General features: G+C 35.2%; 1 protein-coding gene across 8 annotated transcripts in view; it reads left to right on the forward strand.

Moving 5' to 3' along the window:
- Tc2n (tandem C2 domains, nuclear) overlaps positions 1-23,287 on the forward strand; it is an 82,758-nt gene that overhangs the window by 462 nt on the left and 59,009 nt on the right. For 4 of the 8 annotated variants that reach the window (XM_076921392.1, XM_076921386.1, XM_076921391.1 and 1 more), the window contains exons 2-4: positions 7,739-7,769; positions 10,880-10,993; positions 13,229-13,459. In XM_076921392.1, coding sequence (XP_076777507.1) covers positions 10,927-10,993; positions 13,229-13,459 — 298 coding nt within the window. In that variant the 5' untranslated portion in view covers positions 7,739-7,769; positions 10,880-10,926. Of the gene's footprint in view, positions 1-6,716; positions 6,793-7,738; positions 7,770-9,181; positions 9,381-10,879; positions 10,994-13,228; positions 13,460-23,287 lie in introns of those variants that run through there. The other 4 variants (XM_076921387.1, XM_076921388.1, XM_076921390.1 and 1 more) reach the window with 4 other exon arrangements.

Below are 23,287 nucleotides of genomic sequence, written 5' to 3' on the forward strand. Positions count from 1 at the left end.
CCTGCCTGACGGCGGAGGCGAGCGTGGCGAGCGGCCCGCGGGGACTTGACCTGCGGAGCTTCTGAGACTCTGCGAAGCTGAGAGGGTGTCAAGTGCCAGTTTCCCGTTTCTTTTTGCACTTCGCGATAGGGTTTCTAGCTCTTCTGTGGCTTTTTCCCTCTCTCTCTCTCTACTATGATTTTTCTTCAATATAGGGAGATAGAATACTGAAGTTGTGGGATAGATGCCAAGCCAAACATTATTTAGAATATTTTAAAGAAAGAGCGTATAGGTTTTGCTTTTGTAATTAAAATATTTTGATTCTCACTGCAGGTAGGCAGTCGGAGTTGTAGTTCCCCCTTTGCCATAACAGAATCTACAACGACCCCCATTTTTCCTACCTGTTTAATATGCAACTTGATTAAAACCATCTCTAGAAGGAAGTTAATAGTATTTGGCTCCGAGATTCGAGGAAATTTGTTTTTTATCGTCTTTGTAATTTTTTTTTCTGTAAGGTCATGACCATTTTGCCCTTATAACTAGGAGAGAGTACTTTTTTATCCTTCACAAAAATTTAACTAGGTTTTGAACTTTGGTTCAGTTGAATTATAATTATTCATGAATAGAACTTATTGATGAAGAAATTAACTCAGGTTGAGGGAAAACGAATTAAGATTCCTTTAGGACATCTGCCTAGGCAGTATTTAGTCGGCAGCAAGATTTATTGGTAGTATTAGGTTTTTTCTGAACCCAGACTCAGAAATCATGTAAAGGTATAGAAGATCATTTAAGTAAGTACAGAATTAGAAGAGAGCAAGACCATGGAAATTATGAATATTTAAGTGATGGGTACAGACAACCAAGGAGACTGAAGAGGCTTTGAGAAAATAAAAAGAGAGATTCTAGAAGACAGTGGAACTTAATGAGTCAGGAAAGGAGAGTTTTAATGATGTGTCAAGTGACCTGAGTCAAATGGATCAGGAAATAAAGTGCCTATTGACTTTAGTAACTAGTGGAGGGTGTCTTTGCTTTCAGCACACATAAGCACACATAATCACACATAATTTGAATGAAATAGTAAAAGCAGAAGCTAAAGTTGAATTGATTTGTGTTGCAGCCCAAGCTGCCCCATGTTTGGGGGCCAAGATGTCAGGGACCGCTCTATCAATGTTGGAACCCGCACTGCCAAAAGACTTGGGGGCTAAATTGTTAGAGCTGGCACTGCCCCAAGCTGCTCTGGTCCATGGGTTGGGGTTCAGTAAGAGAGAGAGTTAGGACAGACTTGAAGAATGGAGACCAGACAGAGTGTGATTCAATCCTGCTTATTATTCAGTCTCTCTTCCTAGTCCAAGTCCCAAGTGTTCCTAGTACCTAGTTCCTAGTCCTTAGTGCCTCCAAGTTCCAAGTTACTTCTTCCGAGTGCTAAGCGCCTAATGTCTAATTCCAAGTTCTTCCTCCAAGTGCCTAATACCTAATAATAATTTCTTCTGTCTGCCAGTCTTCTTTTATATGTCTCACTTCTAAGCCACACCTTTAAGTCACACCTTTAAGTCATGCCCTTAGGTCTTGTCTCTAAATCTGATCTCTAAGTCATCCCCTTAAATCACACACCTTTAAGTCTCACACACTCAAGGGAAAATCCTGGGTATCTAAAACAAGATTTTATCAGAGTGTGCTCAGCTGTTGTAGGCTATTGTAAACAAGTCTCTTGTCAGGGTATATGGCTCAAGATGGCTGCACGGATGATAGCCGCCTTCTGTTGGCTCCCCACAAATTTGAGTTGTAAATAGAGGATAAAGAAGTAAAAAATAGTGAGTGTAGAATCTGTTTTGAGAAAAATTAGGAACAGTGTCAACAGTGGTTATTAGAAGGGAGCTTATTGTGAAATTGGAAAAAATATAAAGACCATAGAATAGCTTTTTGTTAAAATTCATTTTCTTCTCTCAAATTTTGGAAGCTGAGGTCAAGTAGCTAATCATAATGAATAGCACTATTTATAAATTGTGAATAATGCTACTTTAGTACTTCATTTTATATATTGGGCTCAGCAGTTGTTATTAGTATTTAAGCTACAAATATGAACTGTATCAGACTGTATTTCACTTGAAGTCTAGTCATTTGACTTGTTCAGGTATGTCCTAATGATTCTCCTGGATGTCTTATGTGGAAATCAGGTATTTTTACCAAATCACAATTGCTGCATACATTAATTGGAGCCTTGGGTTTAATGTGCATTTACAGGTAATGCTCTTGGATTTACAATTTCTGTATTCTGTGTTCCACTTTGCTCTCCATTTGAAGTTTTGTTGTTGTTGTTATTCTACAGTTCAGATGAGTATTTAAATGAATATATTTCTTAGTAGTATGGAAAGGGTGGTTCAAACGGAAAGTCTAATTACCAACTATTTAATATGAAACTCTGATACTTTTGCTGGTGGCAGTTTATTGTAATCATTTTGAAAACCCTTTTTTTGGTAGTATATAATAAGGTAAATAAACTATATGGAAACAATTACCCAACAGCATTCTAGAAAATGTTGTAAACCAACACAACAAAAACCACATTAAATTATTACAATGAAAGACTGTAAGTAGGATGGATTAAAAGGGAGCATTGGCTAACTTTTGGGAATGTTAGATATATTAACTTACTGGATTGTGATAACACTTTTCCCCAAATATTCATATATGGCTTATTTAACTGTAAATTTAAAAATGTGCAGTTTATTTTGGGACAGTTTTGTACATTGATAAAGTAGGAAAGTAAATAAAAAGAGGAAGAAATGCCATTATTTGAGTATAGTTGCTTCCTTTAATAACTATAGTTATGTCAGGATGATAAGATTGTGAATATTTTTAATTTTCTTTATATTTTATACTCTATTGTTAATATATAATTGAGAAATTATTTCATATATGCAAAATGACATTAAACACATCTACAGATTTAAAGAATACAAATACTCATATGCTTAAGAAATAAGACAGTATATTTAAAGCTATTCATTGTATTCTATTTTTTTCCTTTTGATTTTTCTTTATGATTTTATTAGATGGCTATGTGTTTCTAAAAATTGTTTTGTTTAGTTTTGTCTCTTTTGTAGTGTAATATAAAGTAAATTATACTGTATGATTTCTATGACTTAATTTTTATACACAATGTCATTATGTAGCTCAGATTGGTCTCAAATTTGCCATTCTCCTGTTTCAGCCTCCCAAGAGAAGGGATTATCACATCATTACATCCTGCTTTATAATTTCAATACTTTATTTGTTATAGTCTTCCATGTTCATATGTTATAGATCATTTGCTTTTTATTGTTGTGTATCATCCTATATGTAGGATATTCCCATTTACCCATAATCCTGCTGATAGATGTTTAGGTACATTTCCATCCTTTTTTTTTTTTTTTTTTTTTTTAAGTTTTTGCCATTAAAAGCTGTTTTGTGATACTCTTCCAGTCTATGATTCTTTATATCCATATAGATGCATTTCCTTGGCTTTTAAAAATCCAAGAGTAGAACTGTGGATTTTTGTTTTAGCTAGCTAGTACTGAGTTATTTTATGTGGTGCTTGCACCAGTTATACCATCATAAGTTAGTGTTCTCTCTGTTCTTATTACCATAAGAAATTTGCACATTTGTAATTGCCTGGAATTTTCCTTTTGACAGTCTAGTGTATAAAAAATAGTATCCCTTTGGGAGGTTTATTTTATATTCCTTTAATTATAATGTTGAATCATATGTAGTTCTGTGGGGTGTCTTTTCTTTTTTATCTTCTTCTAGAAGTTCTTTATCTGATTTTGAACTTGATCATTTACCAGTTATACATGTGGTTTTTTTTTCAGTAAATAGCTTGTCTCTTTAGTTTGTAGTGACTTTTTGAAGAATGTACCATTATGTTTTAATATAAATGTCTGTGTCAACTTTTTTTTGGTTTCTACTTTTAGTGTATTGTTTAGTCTTTCGTTTCCTTCATCTTATAAAAATGGAACTTTCTATTTTCTGCTGAAAGCTTTAAAATGTTATCTTTCAAGGTCTATATCTCAATTTTCTGTAGCACCTAAAACTACAATAAAATACTCTATTAAAAACTGATCTTAGGCCAAGGGGATGGTTTGGAGAGTGAAAATGCTTGTTCTGCAAATCTTAGGACCTGAGTTTTGATCCTTGGAACAGAAGGAGGAGCAGTAGAAAGCTGATGGATTTATAATCCCAGCACTTCTATGGTGAGATAAAAGGAAAAGTCTGCCAGTAGCTCATGGGCCAGCTAGTCTGGAGTTAGTATAGTGCATGAAACAAGAGAGACCCTTCCTCAAAACAAGATGGAAGGAGAGAACCAACTCTTCAAAGGTTGTTCTTTGACTTCTACAAGCACAGAGTGATATTTGTGCCCTCATGTATACAATTAAATAAGTTAATTTTGAAAAATCCTATCATACTTAGGAAGTATGCTATTATAGCAGGAAGCCAGCTAGGCTACATAGCTACTTCAAGGTAAGCCTAAACTACCAAGTAGCAAAACCTTGCCTCAAAAACCCAAGATAGGAGTATTGCTTAGTGGTAGAGTGTTTGCTAAGTATGTGCAAAGCCATAGGTTTCATCTTTAGTACCATAAAAAGGGAAAAATTCTTTCATATTTATAGTCTTAAGCTATGTGTAATTGTTTTCGTGTGTGTGTGAAATCCAGGTTTGTGTCCCCCCCCCCATATAGGTAATTCATTTACTGAATGCTCTAATTTTCATCCTAGTGATCCCTGTCATGTGCCAAATGTCTGTGTATTTGTGAATGTGTTTCAAAGTTATTGCTTCTTTGAACTGTTTATGTTTCCTTACTTTATTGGCTTGCATTCATTGTAGAAAGAGCCTTGACACTATTCCAAAATCTTAAAACTAGACTTCTAAAATTATTTTACTTTTCCTTTTCCCTTTTAGAAGTAAACTTTTTTGTAATGTATTGCTTTAGTTTTGAACAAGTACTGTGATCACCTTAGGTGAAAGACAAACAAAAAACAAATAAACAAAACCCCTAAAGGCACTCTAATGTAAACCATATTGGGTGTAAATCTTGTCCTATTTCACCAAAGCTAATTTTAAGTTAAAAAGTAAACATGGAAATTAATTTAATTTGGAAATATAATAAGTTGCAATTTGGAGTATATTTTACATAAAAACAACTAAAGATGCTATATCCTAAGAAATGGGAATTGACACGTCAGAAAACTAAAAGAATGCTGGAAATACGAGAGTAAGGAGCTCTTAGATTCTATTTGCTTGAAAGGTATTTGCTTAACCAGGGTAACTTGATGGCTGTGAAATACTTGGGTATTTGTAGTGTCAGGGATACTTGGAATACATCCAGAACACCTTGAAGATAAGTTAAAGACAGAGGTTCTGCCCATAATTCTAAGATCCCAAGGGCTGATTGGTTGAAAAAGAAGTAAAAAATTACTCTACCTTCTTCAAAGAAACAACACTGCAAGCAAAATGCTGTGATGCCTAACTAAAATAGAAAGTTGAGAAAAGCCTATCTTTGGCAAGTTGTGACCATCAAATAAGCCAAGTAAGGATTGGTGGAGTGGGGGGTGTGGAGAGGTGGTTATCTTTGATAAATTGAAAAAAATGATCTCATTTTAATTAAATTCACCCTGTTAAATTATACCGTCTAGGAAACCACAAGACTGCTTGTGGTTCCCCTAAAATAGTAGTTCTCAACCTTACTAAGGCCGTGACCCTTTCATACTATTCCTCATGTTGTGGTGACCTCCAACCATAAATTTACTTTGTTGCTATTACATAACCATAATTTTGCTATTGTTATGAATCACAACATAAATATCTGATACGCAGGATATGATATGGGAGCCCCAAAGGGGTCATGACCCACAGGGTGAGAAATGCTTCCCTAAAAAGAACATTGTATCCATTTGTATTATAGTAACTTCCTAGTTTCTCTCCTCCAGCTTCTAGCAACCACTTATTTATCTTGTGTCTCTAGATTTGCCTATGAACAGAATTATGTAATCTGATCCCCATGTCTTACTTCTTTTACTTAACATATTGTTTCCAAGGTTTCTCCATGATAGAGCATGAGAGGTACTTCTTATTTTTTTGGTTGAATAATAACTACTGTTTAGGCAAATATATGTCACATTTTATCTTCTCATGGATGGTTGGCTGTTTCTATTTCTTTAGTCTTTCAAGTAAGGCCACTATGAACATTTATGTTCAGATTTTTCTCTTTGCATGAAAATATGGTTTTCATTCTCATAGGTACTATTAAACAAGAAATAGGATTCCTGGGTCATATGGTAACTTTTAGTGAAGTTTTTGAGTAAGATCATGGTATTCTTTTAACAAAACATTTGCACCATTTTACATTCTTAGCAGTAATGTGATGATTCCAGTTTTTCTTGATAGACTTTGTGTGTTTTCAATTACACTTTTTAAAGTGATATTTCATTGTAATTTTACTTTTATTTTCCTTATAGTCATTGAAGTTGATCCCTTTTTCATGTTTATTAGCCACTTGTTAATTTCGAGAAATACCTTTTTTTTTTTTTTTTTTTTTTTTTTTTTTTGCTCATTTGGATTTGGTTCTTTCAATTCAAAATATGAATGTAAAATAATCAAGTTAGGTAGTATAAATACATATCCTTAAAGATGTCAGTTTTTATAAATGTCATTTTTATAAATGTTCTCAATGAAAATGTCATCAAAATTTTTTTCTCTTATAGCTAGACCAGATTGCAAAGGTAATTGATAAGATCAGGCAAGTATGAATAGCAAAGAAAAAGCTGAAAGTTAAGAGCAGTAAGTATGGCTAGCCCTACTATACATTTTAATCTTTTAAAACTAAAATTACATGGTATCAATACAGGAATACATTGACCAATGGAAGAGAATAGAAAATACAGAAACACATTCAATAATACATGGAAATTTAGTATTTTAACAAAGGGAGCATTCTATTGGTAGTGAGAAAAATAAAAAAATTAAAATATGTATTTTACTTATCTATTTATTTACAAGGGTGTGCATGTCTGTGTGTAAGCTCCAAGTATGGAGGTAAAAATATGGACTGCCTTACAAATTTACATATCAGTTCTACATAAGGGCCATCCTAATCTCCATCTCACTCTAGTTTTAATATATGTGCTGCTGAAGTAAGCATATGGGATTTTGAATAACTGGTGTTTGTGGTACTGGGATAATCAACTTGGAAAGATATGTTTAGACACATTTTTCATACCATGCACCAGGATGTACATACAAAAATTTAACATACTAATTAAAATAACATGAAGGAAAAAAGGGTAAATTATTTATGACCTAGATATGAAAAAACTTTACTATGATTCAGTCTAGCTGCAAAATGAAAATAATAGATATAATTACATGTGTAGGTATATAGTTAAAATATTTATATATCCAAAGTGCTTCAGAATCTGAAACTTCAATGTTAATATAATGCTATAAGTAGAAAATTTCACACCATAGAACTTTGTTTCCTGTACAAAATAACTTTTGGTTGCATAAGGTGTATATGTAAGGTGTATATGATAAAAATTATACTTAGATCTGGTTTCATTCCTATGCATCTAATTATTTTTGTTGTAAATGTTGCAAGATCCAAAATGTGAAACACTTCTGATCTCAAGCATTTTGGACAACAGTTACTTAATTTGCATATATGTATGTAGTATTTTTGTGTGTATATATATATATATATATGCATGCATTTTGGTGTTTGTTGCAGGGGATCAAATCTTGGACTTTGCAGCTTGTAGGTAAGTACCTTGCCACTGAGCTACATCACAAACTTATATAAATCCCTTTTTCATAAAAGAGATCATAGTAATCAAATCAAGAAGCAAATGATAGATTAAAAGAACATTTCTCACTTATATAATGGACATGAGTTAATCTCTGAAGTACATAAAAAATCTTCTAAAACTAGATAAATGGGAGCTTGTGAACACAGATGATTCATGTAAATGGCTGTAATTTTGGCTTATGTGTTAAATGATACCCAACATCATATTTTAAACATATATATATATATATATATATATATATATATATATATATGTATTTTGACAGCATATATGTATGTGTATCATGTAAGTGTAGTGGCAGTAAAGGCCAGAAGAGGGTGTCAGAGTTACAGACTTACTATCTATTGTGTGGATGTTGAGAATTGAATACCATTCCTCTGAAAGAGCCAATGTTCTTTTTTTTCTCTTTTTATAATATTTATATTGATTATTTGGGAATTTCACAACATGAACCTGGATTATACTCATTTCTCAGTCCTCCCAGGCTCATCCTCTTCAAATAGGAAAAGGAAAAGGATGAAGAGTAGGAGGAAGGGGGGGGAGAGAATGGAGAAATGAGAAGAGAAGGAGGAAGAGGAGGAGATAGAGAAGGAAGAAAAAGAGGAAGAAAAAGAAGAAAAGGAAGAGGAGGAGGGGGGGAGGAAGAGGAAGAAGAAAAGAAGTAGTAGTAGTAGAAGAAGAAGAGGAAGGAGAAAAGAAGAAGAAGAAGAAGAAGAAGAAGAAGAAGAAGAAGAAGAAGAAGAAGTTGTTGTTCAATTTGTGTTGTTCATATTCATTCTCTCTCTCTCTCTCTCTCTCTCTCTCTCTCTCTCTCTCTCTCTCTCTCTCTCTCTCTCTCTCTCTCTCTCTCTCGTTTTTCGAGACAGGGTTTCTCTGTGTAGCCCTGGCTGTCCTGGAACTCACTCTGTAGACCAGGCTGGCCTTGAACTCGGAAATCCGCCTGCCTCTGCCTCCCAAGTGCTGGGATTAAAGGCGTGCGCCACCACTGCCCAGCGTTGTTCATATTCTCAATGAAGCATGGTCAGAATAAGAGGGAGAGAAAAAGGAGGAGAAGGAAGAAGAGGAGGAGGAAGTAGTTGTTCAGTTTGTGTTGGCCATATTCTCAGTGGCATATGGTCAAACTCCTGGTGGTCAGCCTGTTAAAGAAGACTGAGTCTTTCCCCACCTGCATCCCTACCAGAATCCAACAGTTAGCATCTTTATACAGATTTTAAGAGTTATTTTCTATGGCTTTCTTCAGGCTGTTATTTTTGGGGGTGGGGGTGGGGGGGATTCACTTAGGGGTTGTCATACAGGAGTTCTGTGTCTCTTTTTCTCAACTGTGAGCCTGCAGTAGTCAATACCATGGAAAAAGAAGCTTCCTTGCTTTTTACTGTCAGTGGAACATGCATCATGGACTTCTACATGATCTCTGACAGCATCGTATACCTGGACCTCATGATGGTCTTCAGTGGCAGTACAGACCACAGACAGCAACATGGTCCTCTGCTGCAGCACTAGCCATGGACACCATCATAGCCCTTGGCAGCAACACAGGCCAAAAAAAAATCAACATGGCAATAGGTGCAGCTATTGTTTTTAATCACTGAGCCATCACTTCAGACCTTCCCAACATAATTTTTAATAAGAGTGATGCAAATTAAAACATCAAAGTAAATCACTTCTTTCATACTAACAAAAAAGCAACATTTGAATAACATTGTGTTGGCAACAAATATTAGTTTACATAGTTCTGTTGTAAATATAAAATGATAGCAATTTAGAGAAATTTTAGCACTAAAAACAGAATTACACATGTACTTTATGATCCAGTAGTCCTATATCTTACAGATATATGCTGACAAATTTATGAGTAATACATACACAATAGTACATAGAACTAGTGGTAATATTTCTAACAGCAAAATGTACAACAATTTAATTTTATCTTGAATTCAACAAAGCAACTCTTAAAAACTAGAAATCATAGGTGAAACTATATAGTATATAATATATTAACATATTATATATTATATTTAATATATATTAATTTATTAATATATAAAAATATATTAAAATTTTCATGTCTTGATATTAAATTTTTATATGTGATAATGCTATTGTGATTATTTTAAAAAAGAGTACCTCTTAGAAATGTTATAATTTATTTCAGATGTTTTAATACTAGCTAGTGAGAGCTTTTCAAAAGTTAACTCCAAAGGCCTTCTGTCACATCTTGTACTGATTACTACATAAGCATTTTTTTTTATTAAATTATGTTTGAAACTTATTTCAAAGTAAGCAGAAAGTATAGGGCAAGTTAGAGGTAGAGATAAAATAAGATTTACCATGGGTTGAAGATTGTTTAATTCAGGTGATTTTGTTATTGTTGGTTCTCTTGTGTGTGTGTTTAAATTTCCCACAAAAATGTTTAGAATTTAGATATATGTAAATAAACAGAGTTCCTTGGGAACCGGCACATTGGAATTAGGGTAGGAAATTGGACAAAAAATTCTTGTGCACTATGTTTCTGATCAGTATAATACATAATTCATTTGTAATATATCTTATTTGTGTGCTTGCTCTCTTTCTTACCTGTATATGTGTGTGAATGATACAGTATTTAAGATATATTTTTATGTCAGTTTAATTCTTAAGATTAAGACAATTTACAAAATTTATAGTGATTATTTTTGAGTCTCAATTACAAAGGATTTTGGATATCAAAAAGATTGACATAGAGGAAGTAAAAATTTTCTGTCATACTTTTTATGACAGCCATATTTTCAGATTTTGCTTGGACATACATCTAGATGTATCAGATATAAAAAAATATTGAAAAGGGAATTTTTCTTTTTCAAATTGTAACATTGAAATTGTTCATTTAATAATTTTAAGTATGCTGTTCTGATAAATTGTAATTCTGATAATGTATTGTATAAAATCATATAGAAGAGTAAAATTGTATCTTTTAAATATTTTTCTTCAGAGCTGTCATGCATTAGAAAGGCATAGTATGATTTGTTTAGATACAGCCAGTAGCATTAACCATGATGATTTTGTGCTTTCTCTTTTACAAATAGGTTGATATCAAAATTGGAAGTTTTCTAGTTATTAGAAATTGAAAGTAATGGCAGCAGAATTTATAAAGAGTTGTTGTAGAGGATGTTTCTATGGTGAAACAGAAAAGCACAAGTGTGAGTATCTTTGATTTTGGTAAACAGTGCCTTCTTTGCCATTTTATAATATATGAATAAATTAAGAATGTCTTCTGACTTTGAAGGGAAGGCCAAAAGGGAAAGCATACTAGATCATTATTTCAGAAACTCCTAGGGACCCTGAAGTATAGTGGAGAGATTGATTAAATCAAACCACAAGACAACCCTGGATATCACTATAAAGATAGCATTTGCTGTGGGAGCCTGAATAGGACTTAGCAAGCTGTTGGGAAGAAGGAAGTATGAAAATAGAAGAGTTGGACATAGGCAGATAAAGGAAATATAATCAAGGTAAGGAGAGATTGTGCTTGGGGAACAATAAATTCTGACAAAAGTTTTGATGCAAATAAAGACAACTTCCACTTTATATACAGTACATTAAAAATACTTTGTGAACAAATGATCACGGTGCTAGCTAATTTTATGTTAACTTGACACAAGTTAGATTTATTTGGGAAGGGGGAACCTTAATTGAGAAATTGCCCCCACAAGATTTGCCGGTAGACAATCCTTTTTTGCATTTTCTTGATTTATTATTGATATGTATGTATAAGGGGAGGGCACCTCACTGTGGGTAGTCCTGGTGATTCTGGGTGCTATAAGAAATCAGGTCCAGGAAGCCAATAAACAGCACTCTTCATGGCTTCTGTTTTAGTTCCCCCTTCAAGTTTCTGTCCTGAGTTCCCTTGATAGTGGACTACAAGCTATAAGCTGAAATAGTTCTCTTTCCTCCTTATGTTGATTTGGTCATGTAAAAACTCCAAGACAATCACTGAAGAAGAAACTCATAACTTTATCAAGTCTTGCATTTATGAAGGATTCCTAGTCTAACTATTTCCTTTTATATTGTATAGTTACTTATCGCTCTGGGGTTAAGATTAGAACTTTGTTTTTCTCTGGCACTTTTATTTCTAGAACTTCTTAGTATATATCTTGATATGAAGTTTTATTATTTTTTATTTTATGATACCAATAATACAGTACATCTGTTATTATTGGATAAGATATTTTGACTCACAGTTCTGAAGGTCAAAGGTGATGATTTTTGTTGTTGTTAGCAGTATCCTGAGGCAGTGCAGAGTATCATTTGATAGAAAAATGGGAATGAATACATGTAACTTTGTTTCTCTCTGTTTCCTACAAAGCCACTATCATTCAACTATGGATTCTCTACCCTCTCAAAGGATACTAATCCCAAAGGCCCCACATCTAAACACATGATTTGGTTTAAGTTTCCATAGAGAATTTTACATTCCTTACAGTGGAGATTGTAGGTTAATATCCTTATAGTAGGGATTAAATATCAACACATGGGGATACACTTAAACCTTTATCCAGTCCATAGCAAAAAGTTTCTTTTTTTATATTAAAACATTCCACAAATTCCTGTAGTATGGTAGTTGTACTTCTATTCATTCTGCAGATTATACTGTTATCATACATAAAGATCAGCTGTCCTTTTACACTTTATCTTATGTTGTGCAGTTATATATATACTATTTTAGAGAAAGATAAAATAGTCTATAGAAGCTCAGGCAGAAGCAGTTGCTAATATGATAAATATTTGGTCAGTATTCATTTTATTTAATGATTTGATGGAAAGTTTTATAGACTTGAAGATTTTTGGCTTCTCAGGATTATGTATTTGAGACTCAGGTTTACCCATAAAATTGACAAAAATTGCTTTGTTTATAGCATTTAAAAATGTCTAGATTTTTTTTAATTGAAGACACTACTTATTTAACTGTGAAATAAACTTTGCTTTCCATGAATGAGCTTTTATGAAAATGACTCTTAAACTTCTTTTCCCATTCTAATAGGATAATGCGTTTTGGCAATAACATTAATTGATCAAATCTTGGTTGGCCAAGATTAATGTAGATTCCAGAAGAGGTTGTTAGAACTCAAGAGTAGCTTGAATCAGGATGTTTTTCTAAAATTGTTTTTAAAAGGCCCAGCTGGCATATTCTGTTGTCCTAGCATTCAAGAAGTAGCAGCAAACAGCAGATTCTATCAGATCTCTGTGAATTCTAGGCAAGCATAGTCTCCAGTGCAAGTTCTAGGCCAGTTAAAGATCCATAGTAAGACCTTGACTCAAAATAAAACAAAATAATAAAGTTATTTAAAAAGTTCTAACCATTCTGGGTTTAGATTATTACATATAGTCTATATGCATAATTGTGATTTCTTTCCCATTTTCTCTTTTTAATGCAGTTTCTGTGGAAAGAGACTTTAAAGCATCAGCCTCAAATAACCAAAATACCATTGGTATACCTCCATTGACTTCTGTTTTAGTAAAGCCCCAAGTTGGTTGTAATGAGGATTATTTGCTTTCCAAATTACCATGTGATGGTAAAGAAGTACCATTTGTGGTGCCCAGGTTCAAATTATCTTATATTCAGCCGAGGACACAAGAAACTCCTTCACATCTGGATGAACTGGAAGGTAAACAATAAAATATCAGGATTTAAAAGTCAACATGGACAGCCGGGCAGTGGTGACACACGCCTTTAATCCCAGCACTTGGGAGGCAGAGGCAGGCTGATTTCTGAGTTCGAGGCCAGCCTGGTCTACAGAGTGAGTTCCAGGACAGCCAGGGCTACACAGAGAAACCCTGTCTCAAAGAAAAAAAATAAAATAAAAAATAAAAGTCAACATGGAAAAAAATAAAAAAAAATAAAAGTCAACATGGACCACTTAAATGCTATTAATATTTTTTTTTGCTTTTTTTATATCATTCACAGAAAGTTTATATAAATATTTATAGTTTGAGTTTTATAAGTTCTTTTCTGTAGAACTTATAAATGAATAGTATTTTTGAAATGAATAGTATTTTTCTTAAAGAATAGTATTTTTGAAATATCCCATTGTAGAAACTGGCAATAATATGTCACATTTATATATAGTTTGGCTTAAAATGATTTATTTTTATTTGTATATATGGATATGTTTGTCTATGTATACCACATACATTTTGACGCCGGTGGAGGCCAGAAGAAGGTACTAGTACTAGGATCTCCTGGAGCCAGAGTTATAAGTGGTTGTGAGCTGCCAGTGTGGATGCTGGGAACTGAACTTGAGTCCCCTGGAAGAGCAAGTGCTTTTACTTATTGAGCCATATCTCCAGTTCCTCCTGCTTGACTTTAAAAAGTAGTTATATTATCATAGAAAGAAAAAAGTAAAAGAATTTAATCAGTAAATAATGACACGGAAATAGCTTGCTTACTATTTTCTAAAATTTGGTACAGTTAAAACAGGAAAAATTTTAAGCATATAAAGGAGTTGAAAGAAGGTATACTTTTATATCTTAAATTTAAATTGTCTCATTAATGTTTTACTATATGTACTTTTTAAATCATTAATCTATGTAACCCCATACTTCTATCCAACATTAGCCCTCTTTTTGTCAGGGAATAGGTGAAACATTTAAGAATAAATTGAAGCAACAATATATTCCTTCTAAGTACTTGTAGATATTATTTATTGAAGTTTACCAATCTAATTACAACTTTATTTTAACTTGTACCTTAAGTACAATGTACTTTCTAAAACTATTTTTGAATTTTGTGTGTATTTGTTGAGTTTCAAATATGTTATGTATTCGATAGTGACAAATACATATTAATATAGTAACATTTTTAGTTACTTTTTAAAGAGTGGTAAGCTATCATGTAGTGTTACATTCAGTTTTGTAGCATTTTGGTTTAGTAAACTGAGATAAATTCCAGTTGAACCTAAGATGTGTATTGTCTGAAGAAAAAAATTGAATTCTTTAGTGAGTTAATTGTATGAAATAAAAATGAAATGAGAATATTAATTATATTTTAGGGATAGCTTATAAAAGTTATGAGCCATCTTTGATGGACTGAGGATCTTTAGTAATCATAATAACTATAATAACTATTATTTATTTGTATATAAATTTATTTATATGTTATATATAAATATATATTATATGCTATATGTAAAGAAAATGTTTTATTTATATTACATAAATATATAATTTAAAATTATATCTTATATAAAATATATCATAATTATGATGATAAGTAGATAATGCTCTTAGGATTATTGCTATTTTGTTGCCATAAACTAAGACTTGTAGTAACATTTTGTTTATGTGCTAAGTGATTTAAGTGTTAGTTTATAAGATATATAAATAGTGTCTCTTAGATATCACAACTTTTCAGAATCTCCCAGCTCTGTACTATAGTTGGATTGTGCACAGCGTTAACTGAACCAGAGTGAAGATAAAATTTCATCTAATATTTTCTTTTCTGAACTCAGTGTAAATAATTTGTTTTATCATTTAACTTAATTCAGAAAATACCAGTTTAAACTATAGGTTGAATTTTAAGTAGGACAAAGTAGGACAGAGAAGCAAAGATGACAATAATTTAAACTTTTTCTTTTATAATTTTTTGTGTGTTTGTGTGTGTATAATGTATGTGTGTGTATATATCTGAATGTGTGCGCATATATATGTGCACAAGTTTGTGGACATCAGAGATTGACACTGGTTGTCTTCTTCTATTGCTTTCCATCCTAATTTTTTGAGGCAATGTCTTTCTCTGAGCCCAGAGATTATCAACTGGCTCTGGAAATCCTCCTGTCTTTGTCTTTTCAGAGCTAGGATGACAGACAAGTGCCAACATAATAGATTCTTATGTGAGTGGTGGAGAGCTAGATTCAGGCACTCCTGTATGTATGGCAGGCATTTACTGAGTAAGCCATCTTCTCATCCCTTAAATTTTAAACCTTTAAAAAATATATGGGTGTGTATATGGGTACATGCATATATGGAGTTCAGAAGACAACCTCTGGTGACATTTTCAGGAACATCATCTGTAGTAGTACCCAATTTGTGCTATACAAATCAACAGAGGCACACACACACACACACACACACACACACACACACACACAGCTTTAATATTTTAATATATCTAAAACTGCTCAATGGTTGGGCCAATTCCCTACCTTCATGTGGCTGATCAGCCCCCTCTGATACTCCTGAGTTATTACTTACTAAAATCTATATTCCATCTTTGCTGCCCTAGACCCAGACATTCAGTCCTCTTGGGCTATGATCCCTGGAACCTATCTGCACCTCTCAGACATGATGTTTCCTCTCCTTCCCTGGCATGGTAGCTGTCATCTTCCTCCATCCCTTGCCCAGGAATCCTAAAAGATCTCCCTCTGTCTTCCTGCCCAATTATTGGCAACTGGAAAATTTATTTACCAATTAAAACCAACTGGAGGCAGAGTCCCTCAGTCTTACATGCTGGACACTACAAACAGGTTTCTGAGAAACTTAATTATCATGAGAATAGTAGCGGCTACATTTCCCCCTTTTGTCCATTAAAAAGGCTTTTCTCTCAGATATACATTCGCCTTCTGTCTTAGTCAGGGATTCTATTCCTGCACAAAAATCATGACCAAGAAGCAAGTTGGGGAGGAAAAGGTTTATTCAGCTTACACTTCCACACTGCTGTTCATCACCAAAGGAAGTCAGGACTGGAACTCAAGCAGGTCAGGAAGCAGGGGCTGATGCAGAGGCTATTGACTGATGTTACTTACTGGCTTGCTTTCCTATAGAACCCAAGACTACCAGCCCAGGGATGGCACCACCCACAATGGGCCCTCTCCCCTTGATCACTAATTGAGAAAATGCCTTACAGCTGGATCACATGGAGGCATTTCCTAAACTGAAGCTCCTTTCTCTGTGATAATTCCAGCTCGTGTCGAGTTGATTCACAAAACCAGCCAGTACAATTGACCCGTTTTAACTTGACACACAAACACATCACTATTAAGTCTCAACCCTTACTTTCTTATTCATCTCCAAGATCTAAATAACTTTAAAAGTCCCACAGTCTTTGCAAATTCTTACATATTAAAATTTCAATCCCTTTAAAATATCCAATCTCTTTTAAAATTCAAAGTCTGTTTACAATTAAAAGTCCCTTAACTGTGGGATCCACTAAAATAGTTTCTTCCTTCAAGAGGAAAAAACATATCAGGGCACAGTCACAATCAAAATCAAAATCAAACTCCAACTGTCCAATGTCTGGGAACCACTAACGATCTTCTGGGCTCCTCCAAGGGCTTGGGCCACTTCTCCAGCCCTGCCCTTTGTAGCACACACCTTGTCTTTTAGGCTCTAGCTACCTGTACTCCACTGCTGCTGCTGTTCTTGGTGGTCATCTCATGGTATTGGCATCTCCAAAACACTGCTGTCTTCTGCTATAACTAGGCTTCACCAATGGCCTCTCATAGGTTCCTTTCATGGTGCCAAGCCTCTTTTGGATGACCCCTTCAGTCCTGGGCCATCAATTGCAACTGAGGCTGCACCTTTACCAATGGCCTTCCATGGCCTCACAGTACCCAGTCTCAGCTGCTCTTCATGACCCCTTCATGCCTTCAAAACCAGTACCACTTGGGTGACTCTTACACATTACCAAGTCCAGCCACAGCACAAGGTACAACCTTGGCTATCTCTGGAACACAGCCTCTGTGCTTTCAGAAAACATTTCCCAGAAGATTTCACCTCAATAATGCTAGTCTTTTCTTAATTGCCACAAATTTCTTATAAGGCTCCAGCTAACCAGCACCAATAGTCCCAGTAATGCAAAGTTTTTGTTTTTGTAGTTCTGATATCTTGTTAATCACAGCTGATTTTTCAGCCCCAGCTAACCAAAACCATAGAATCTTCACAATCAAAACAGCAATGATCCTAATAAGAGTCCTTAATCTTCCCTCTGAAATTTCACAAGCCAGGCTTCCATCTTCTGTACTGTTCTCAACATTATCTTCCAAGCTCCTACAGAATATCCCACAGAGCTCTTAACATCCCAATGGTTCTTCTAGTTCAAGGTTCCAAAGTCCTTTCACAGTCCTCCCCCCAAACATGGTCAAATTGTCACAGGAATACCCCACAATGCTGGTACCAATTTGTCTTAGTCAGGGTTTCTATTTCTGCAAAGAAAGTGTGACCAAGAAGCAAGTTGGGGAGGAAAGGGTTTATTCAGTTTACATTTCCACACTGTTGTTCATCACCAAAGGAAGTCAGGACTGGAACTCAAGCAAGTTAGGAAGCAGGAGCTGATGCAGAGGCCATGGAGGGATGTTACTTACTGGCTTGCTTCCCCCTGGCTTGTTCAGCTTGCTTTCTTATAGAACCCAGGACTACCAGCCCAGGGATGGTACCACCCAAAATGAGCCCTCCTTCCTTGATCACTAATTGAGAAAATGCCTTACAGCTGGATCTCATGGAGACATTTCCTCAGTTGAAGCTCCTTTCTCTGTGATAACTCTAGCTTGTGTCAAGTTGACACACAAACCCAGCCTGTACACTGCCCCTATATATACAGATGGGGGTAGGAAAATTGGAAAAATTAGTTTGATTTAAGAAAGCTAGCTTTAGTATCTGTTTTCCAGTCTCTATATGCTTAAAGGGTTTAGGGCTTGAGTGAAGTTGTGATTGGATCTGTTTGAAAGACTGGATGAACCAAGTTCATAGGGAATTAGCAGCTGTTCTTGAAGATGTTCTGGAAGCAAGTCTCTGGAAACAGCATCAGGTGAGGCAGAATCAGGCAGGGAGCTGGAATAGCAGGTCTTTTCAGCATTTGTGAAGATGAATCTGGCCAGAGCTGCATCTTGTTGTTTTATTCTGCAATGTGAATCTTACAGCCAAAGTTTTAGTACTATAAAGATATTCATATGGATTGTGCAAGGTACACTTATCAGTTAAGGATCAATTTCTGCTCCTTGTTTGAGCAGGTGAAAGACAACTATGTTTTTTTAATGAGTTAATTTGATCAATAGCCAATTTTAGTAAGTTTAATTTCATGCTATGTGAAGGATGGCATAATGAATCTTAAGGATTCTATAAGCAGCAAGATTTATTGTCTAATTTTAGCTAAAGTTAATTTTAGCCAAAATTTTGGCTAGAGACATTTTTATGTCTAAGCCAGTTTCTGGGCTGTTCCCACAAGGAGGGATCAACATAACATGTTACCTGTCCTGTTTGGTCTTGAATTTTTATTTTATCTCTGTAGCCAAGATTTTCAAGGAGTTTTCCCTATCCTATTTTATCCATATCACTTTGGAACGGGTCTAAAGCATTTACTTCTTTCCTGTTATTACAGATACAGAGACTCTCTCCCAATATAGCAGCACCTGAAATCTTAAAAAGCATAGATATATTCAATTTAGCAGCCTCCTTTTTCTTTAGAGCTGCTCTATTTTGACCTCTCTCATAGAGGATTTGTAATACCATAATTATCAAATTTATAACCATTTGCATTTTGATAATTAAGACAATTCTAAGCAATTAAAGCAATCTAAACCATTATTATTCATTGAGGATAATAGCTTTTGGGTTAGGAATGGGGAATCCATTTGGTACAGACTTGTGGAGGTCCTGTTCATGCTGTCACAGTTTGTACATGTGTGCATTGGTCATGCTCTGTTTAGAAGACCTTTTTTTTTTTTTTTTTCCTCTGTCACCCCTGGCTCTTACACTCTTTCTGTCTCTTCTTCTGAAGAGTTCCCCAAACCCTCAGGGGAGAGATTTGATAGAGACATCCCATTTAGGGTTGAGTGTTCCAAAATCTCTCACTCTCTGCACATTATCTAACTGTGGGTCTCTGTATTTGCCCCCATCTGCTGCAGGAAGAAGCTTTTCTGATGATTATCGAGCAAGGCACTGATCTGTGAGCATAGCAGAATGTCATTAGGAATCATCTTATTGCTACATTCCTTTAACAGCACAGTCATATTTGACTTTCACCAAGGTCCCTGGCTTATCTTGTCTCAGATTCTTGACTACACAAACAGTGTCAGATATGGGCTCTATCTCAAGTAGGGGCCCTTAAATCAAAACAGATATTGGTTGATTATTCCCACAGGGTTTTTACCAGTGTAGCACCAGCATATCTTGCAGGCAGGTCATCACTGTAGATCACATGGTTTGTAGCTGTGTTGGTGTTTACCTTTCTTCTTTGATAGCATGCAGAATACTTTCCAGTACCATGAACACTAGTTTATAGGGGTAAAGGCACTATGTAGGCATCAACTCATTTTCTCCATGGTCAATGAGTTATGTAGGTGTTTTCAGCAATGGGTCCTTACCATAAGTTTGTAGAGAGCAACCAATAGCCTTGTCAATAGCCTGGGTTATTTGGGGGTTCTCATGGGACCCCTTTGGCCAACAACTTGATTATTTTGCAATTCCATTTATATAACCTTCATATATGTATATATTTTTGGAAGCTTTTACTGTTTTAGGTTTCTATATGACTGCTCAAATGACCCTTAGTTTTAGCTATTCCTTCTTGTATTCCCTCTTTTGCCCCCTCTTCCCTTCCTGTTTAATCCTCCCATCCCAGCCATCACATCTATCCATAGCTATCTATTCTATTCCCTCTACCTAAGGAGATTCCCTCCTGACTACTCTCTTACTCTCTACCTAAACTCTGTGGCATATTCAGATTGTATAGCAATATAATATATTATATTGCTTATCAGTGACTTAACAGATAACATTCACATATAAGTGAATGCATACCGTATTTGTCTTTCTGGGTTTGAGTTACCTCACTTAGGAAGATTTTTCTAGTTCTATCCATTTATCTGTGAATATCATTTCATCTTTTTCATTGGTTATTTTATTTATTTATATTTCAAATGTTATCCCCCTGGGTCCTGTTTACTTATCCAGACTGTTAGTCTATGTCTTTTTATTGGAGAATTGGGTTTATTGATGTTGAGAGATATTAAAGACCAATGATTGTTGCTTTCTGTTATTTTTGTTGTTAGAGGTGGAATTATGCTTGTGTGGTTCTCTTCTTTAGGGTTTGAGTGAGATTAGTTTCTTTTTCTAGGGTGTAGTTTCCTTCTTTGTGTTAGACTTTTTCTTCTATTATCCTCTGTAGGGCTGAATTGGTGGAAAGATATTGTTTGAATTTGGTTTTGTCATAGAATATCTTGGTTTCACCCTTTATGGCAATTGAGAGTTTTGCTGGGTATAGTAAGCTGGGCTGGCATTTTTGTTCTCTTAGGGTCTCTATGACATCTGCCCAAGATCTTCTGTCTTTTAGAGTCTCTGTGGAGAAGTTTGGTGTAATTCTGATGGGTCTCCTTTTTATGTTACTTGACCTTTTTCCCTTACAGCTTTCAATATTCTTTCTTTGTTCTGTGCATTTGGTGCTTTAATTATTATGTGATGGGCAGAATTTAGTTTTAGTCTCATCTGTTTGTTGTTTTGTAGGCTTCTTTTGTGTTTATGGGCATCTCTTCCTTTAGGTTAAGGATGTTTGCTGGCCCTTTTATTTGGGAATCTTCACTCTCTTCTATACCTATTATTTTTAGGTTTGGTCTTTTCATTGTGTCCTGAGTTTCTTGAATGTTTTGAGATAGGAACATTTGCTTTTTGTATTTTCTTTGACTGTTGTGTCAATATCTTATATGGCATATTCTATACCTGAGACTCTCTCGTCTATCTCTTGTATTTTATTGGTGATGCTTGCATTTTTGACTCCTGATTTCTTTCCTAGGTTTTCCATCTCCAAGGTTTCCTCTGTTTGTGTTTTTTTTAATGTTTCTATTTCCATTTTTAGATCCTGTACAGTTTTGTTCAATTCCTTCATCAGTTTGATTGTGTTTTCCTATATTTCTTTAAGAGATTTATAGTTTCCTCTCTTAGGGCTTCTACTTGTTTACTTGTGTTCTCCTGTATTTCTTTAAGGGAGTAATTTATGTCCATGTTAAAGACCTCTGTCATATTCATGAGATGGGATTTTAGATCTGATTCTTGCTTTTCAGGTGTGTTGGGGTATCCAGGGCTTGTTGTGGAGGGGGAAATGTGTTCTGATGTTGTCAAGTAGCATTGTTTTCTGTTGCTTATGGTCTTGTGCTTGTCTCTTGCCATCTTGTTATCTTTAGTGGTAACTGCCCTTGCTGTCTCTGACTGGGGACTGTCCTTTCTGTGAGCCTGGTTATGTCAGAACTCCTGGGAGTCCAGCTGTCCCTGTGATCCTGTGATTCTGTGATTCTGTGATCCTGAGATCCTGAGATCTTGGGTGTGACAGTGCTTTTGGGAGTCAAGCTGCCTCTGGGATCCTGAGATTGTGGTGTGTCTGATCTCCTTGGCATCAAGGTTTCTCTAGGTGTGGCAGGAGTGGGTGGGGATCTAAAGTTGTGGGTCTGTTCCAGGCATAGGTACAAGCCTGAAGGAATGTGTGCCTTTTCCTGGCTGGGGTTTCTGTGGGGATTGCATTTACAGTGGTTGTTGGGGCAGATGTTGTGGCCTCAACTGTGATCTTGGGTGTCTCAGATCTCCTGGGAGTCGAGCTTCCTCTGTTTTCCTGTGATCTGGGTGTGTCAGAGCACCTGAGAGTTGAGCTTCCTTTGAGTGTTGTAGGAATGGGTGGAGAGACAGTGCCCCGGGTCTGCTAAGGGCACAGGTTCAAACTGGAAGAAACTTGTGCCTCTGGCTGGGCCGGTATTCCTGTGTCTCTGGTTCCTGAGGGTCTCAGTTATGCCCGTGTTGGAGCAGATGTTGTGGCCTCACCTGTGATCCTGGGTGTCATTTTATCTTTTTATAATAGCTCAGTAATACTCCATTGTATAAATATACCACATACCACATTCTCTTTATCCGTCCTTCTGTTGACAAACATCTAAGCTTGATGTGTCCAATTTCAGGCTGTTATGAATAGAGCAACAATGAATATGATTGAAAAAGTGTCTCTAAAGTAGAATAAAGCATGCTTTGTGTATACCCAAGAGTGGAATAGATGGGTCTTGAAGTAAATAGATTTCCATCTTTCTGAATTATTGCCATGATGATTTCCATTGTGCCTGTACAAGTTCACACTCTGACCAGCAATAGATGAGTGTTTCTCATACTCCACAGCTTCACCAGCATGAGCTGTCATTTGTTTTATTGATATTGGGCATTCTGATTGGTGTAAGATAAAATCTTAAAGCAATTTTGATTTGTATTTCCTTGATGACTAAAGATTGAACATTTCTTTAAGTGCTTTTCAGATGTTTGGGTTTCTTCTTTTGGAATTCTTGGTTTAGATATGTACTCCACATCTTAATTGGGTTATTTGTTTTCTTGATGCCCATTTTTTGAGTTTATTATGTATTTTGGATACTAGCTGTCTTTCAGATGTGCAATTGGTAAAAATATCTTTTTATATTCTGTAGCTCATTGCTTTGTCCAAATGATGGTGCCTTTTTCTGTAAAGAAGCTTTTCAATT

This window comes from Arvicanthis niloticus, chromosome 23, assembly GCF_011762505.2.
Source record: "Arvicanthis niloticus isolate mArvNil1 chromosome 23, mArvNil1.pat.X, whole genome shotgun sequence".
Taxonomy (NCBI): Eukaryota; Metazoa; Chordata; class Mammalia; order Rodentia; family Muridae; genus Arvicanthis; species Arvicanthis niloticus.